The sequence below is a fragment of the Clytia hemisphaerica genome, unplaced genomic scaffold (genome assembly GCF_902728285.1).
Source record: "Clytia hemisphaerica strain Z4C2 unplaced genomic scaffold, Clytia hemisphaerica genome assembly, whole genome shotgun sequence".
In the NCBI taxonomy this organism is placed as follows: domain Eukaryota; kingdom Metazoa; phylum Cnidaria; class Hydrozoa; order Leptothecata; family Clytiidae; genus Clytia; species Clytia hemisphaerica.
Window position 1 is genome coordinate 4974 of NW_027104617.1, and position 3217 is coordinate 8190.

Consider the following 3217-nt stretch of genomic DNA (forward strand, 5'->3'; position numbering starts at 1 on the left):
TAATACACCTTTTCGACCGTAGCCGCCAATCGCCGCGCAGCGTGCGCGCGTGAATTTAAAGAAGACTGGGACGAGTTTAGGGTGATAAAAAATCAAAACAAACCAAAATTGCTTAGTAGTTGGTAGTGTGGCTTGGCTGAAGAGAGTAAAAGTGATTATATAAAGTGGAAATTAATTGTGATTAGTGAAAGATTTAATGAAGTATAATTGATTCCTAATATATTACGAGATGGGGCATGGTAATTGTGCTGTTATTGGTTGTAAAAACAGTACTTATCGACTCAAAAAGTGGAGAACATCAACATGCTATGAGCCAGGTCACAACAGAATGATGAAGATGGATTGTGGTTGTAGCCCTCCATTTCAGCTATTTGCATTTCCATCAGTACAACTGAACTTTGACAAAAGAAAAATATGGATACAAAAAATGAACAGAGTTAAGGCTGACAAATCATCGTGGGTGCCAGTTGAAAGTGACAGAGTTTGCAGTGTACATTTTGTAGATGGATTTCCAACTGTAAAGCACCCTAGTCCAGAGCTTGAACTTGGTTATGATCCAAAGACAGTTAAGTCGAGACGAGCCATTATTAAACATGATCTTCCTCCAAAAAAACCTAGAAACACTAGTAACTCGGACACTGATCAATTATCTCCACTGACCTATCCAGTTGTTGAACAACCGATGCCATCATCATCAACATCTACACCCATCTGACGAGATACCACCACACAACAAATACCTTCAGCATCGTTGGATACACCTACCTTAGAAATTTCTAATGAGCCAACACCTCTAATGTCAGCTGAACCCCATCTACCTCAAACATTTGATGAAACTATCGAGAAAAATGAATGTCTAGACTGCAAGGAAAAAGATAAACTTATTAATACTTATGAAATTAAAATAGATAGACTCACAAAGCAATTAAATTCTTTGAGATCCACAAACAAGAAAATCCGTGATTCATCCAAACCATTTTCACTTCAGGACATTAAAACTGATGAGAAGATGAAATTTTACACTGGTATTGAATCAATTCTATTATTTCAAGCCATATTCAATTTACTAGAACCGTACATACCATCAATGACCTACTGGCGAGGCCCCAAGAAAGTGGTATCTACGAAAGTCAAACGGCAAATTTTTTCCAGGGCGTCTTCAAAGAAGTTGAATGCTAAAACTGAATTTTTATTAACATTGATGAAGTTACGCCTTGGACTTCTCACTGAAGATTTAGCAGATCGTTTTCAAATTTCTGTTGGTACATGTTCAGAAACAATAAAAACATGGATTCGGTTTCTTGCTGAAACTTTGGGAACATTAGTGAAATGGGTTCCAAAAGAGGCTGTAATGGAAAACATGCCAAAGCAATTCAAAAAAGCTGGGTGTGGAAATGTACGTGTCATTATTGACTGTAGTGAAATATTCATTGAAAGACCTAAAAATTTGGAAGCTCAAGCCGTCACTTGGTCAGACTACAAGAGTCATAATACTCTGAAATTTTTGATTGGAATTACCCCAACTGGGTTTATATCTTTTTTATCAGAGTGCTATGGTGGACGAGCCAGTGATAAATTTATATGTAAGGACAGTGGTTTTTTTTAATTTTCTGGACTTGTATGATGATGTGATGGCTGATCGTGGTTTTCAGATCCAAGAGGAACTAATGCTAAAGTTTTGCAAATTGATTGTCCCTCCTGGGAAACGCCTGAAAGCCCAAATGACCAAAGCAGAGACAGAAAAGACTCAAAAGGTTGCTAATTTAAGAATTCACGTGGAACGTGCAATCAATAGACTGAAGTTTTTCAGAATTTTTAAAAGTTCTCTACCCATCACTATGATTCATCAGTGTGATGACATGGTTAAAATTTGTGCTGCTGCTTTATGTAATCTGAAGCCTCTTTTATTCAAGGAGGCAACAAAAACAAATACAGAATAGATTTTAATTTAGTTGATCTGTCAACATTTAGTGTATGTAAATTTATATCAATATCTTGTGTTAATGATCTTCGATTGGACCTTTTTTATTGCAAGATTTAGTCCAGACTTTTTTCTTCTATTTTGTTCACTGATTTTTTACAGCACTCAGAAAAAGCATTCTAAAACTTAACCTTTTGCTTCCAAAGCAGTGATAGTTTAAACTATTATATTAATATTTTGGGTACTTTCTACCTTCATGGCTCTTGTGTTTTGATTTTTGAGTTTGAAATTTACAAAGTTTTTTATATTTTTAACTTGATTTTTCTTTTAACCCTATTTGCCCAGGCTCAAAGAAAATTCTATATTAGTCATAATTAATCATTTGTAGCATAGGAAACCATTATTTTTGTGTTGTTTTTACATTTTGTCTATTTTTTGTAATTCTTAATAGTTTCATCTTTTTGGTTAAGAATTATTTTATCAAAAAATCAGTATAGAGTTTGTTTGGCAATGGTTTGTTTCAATTTGAGTTAACTACTCTCGGGTACCTAATAGCCGGGGGGCTTGGAATAAGCAGGGGGGTTGGAATTAAAATGTCCTGGGTGGAAAATGTTTGAAAAGGAGGCTAATACAGTAGAATTAAGACAAAAAGGGAACTTTCAAAAATATTTTCCCAAAAATTAATAAGCGGGGGAGGGGGGTTGGAATAAGAATGTCCTGGGTGGAAAATTTTCGAAAAATTAATTATCGGGGGGGGGACGGCTATTGCAAGGTGAAGCGTGACGCTGCAGATCAAATCTGTGTTTTGACTGGACTCACCAACCTTTATGATCATAAAGGTACAGTCTGTTTATTGCAACGACTCTTTTTTGATTCAAAAGAGCAAAACAAGGGACTTTTCGTTTGGTAACTGGGAATATTTTGAAAATTAATAAATGAGGGGCCGGAAAAAATACAACAATTTTGTTACTTTTTCTAAAGAACGCGTCATCTCTATTAATTTAAATGACCAATTACTGAAGTATCTTATAAAAACTCCAAAACATCCCTTTATGTTCTTTACGCAGGTGAAAAAATAAACTTGGGGAAATGAGGCAATACATTTAAATAACAAATCAACAAACTTTGAACAGAGAAATGCTTCGGCATCGGTAACATGAATAAAAAAGACGCTTTTTCAAAAGATTGAATTTCGGTGACAAGATTTCAAAGAAAAAAATGTTCTGACATGTCAGATGTCTTGGGACCTATGTGCAATTATCAAATTGCCAAACCAAAATTAATTTCCTTTGAGTG

The 3217-nt window shown here is 35.1% G+C and overlaps 1 protein-coding gene across 1 annotated transcript; it reads left to right on the top strand.

Moving 5' to 3' along the window:
- Window positions 1-796: 796 nt before the first annotated feature.
- On the top strand, window positions 797-1606 carry LOC136824654 (uncharacterized). Its single transcript, XM_067080644.1, has one exon. It carries the CDS (start codon window positions 797-799, stop codon window positions 1604-1606), a length of 810 nt encoding a protein of 269 aa, XP_066936745.1.
- The last annotated feature ends 1611 nt before the right edge of the window (window positions 1607-3217 follow it).

Excerpts from the sequence above, each read along its gene's own strand:
- LOC136824654 (XM_067080644.1), top strand. The coding sequence starts at position 797 with ATGTCAGCTGAACCCCATCTACCTCAAACATTTGATGAAACTATCGAG.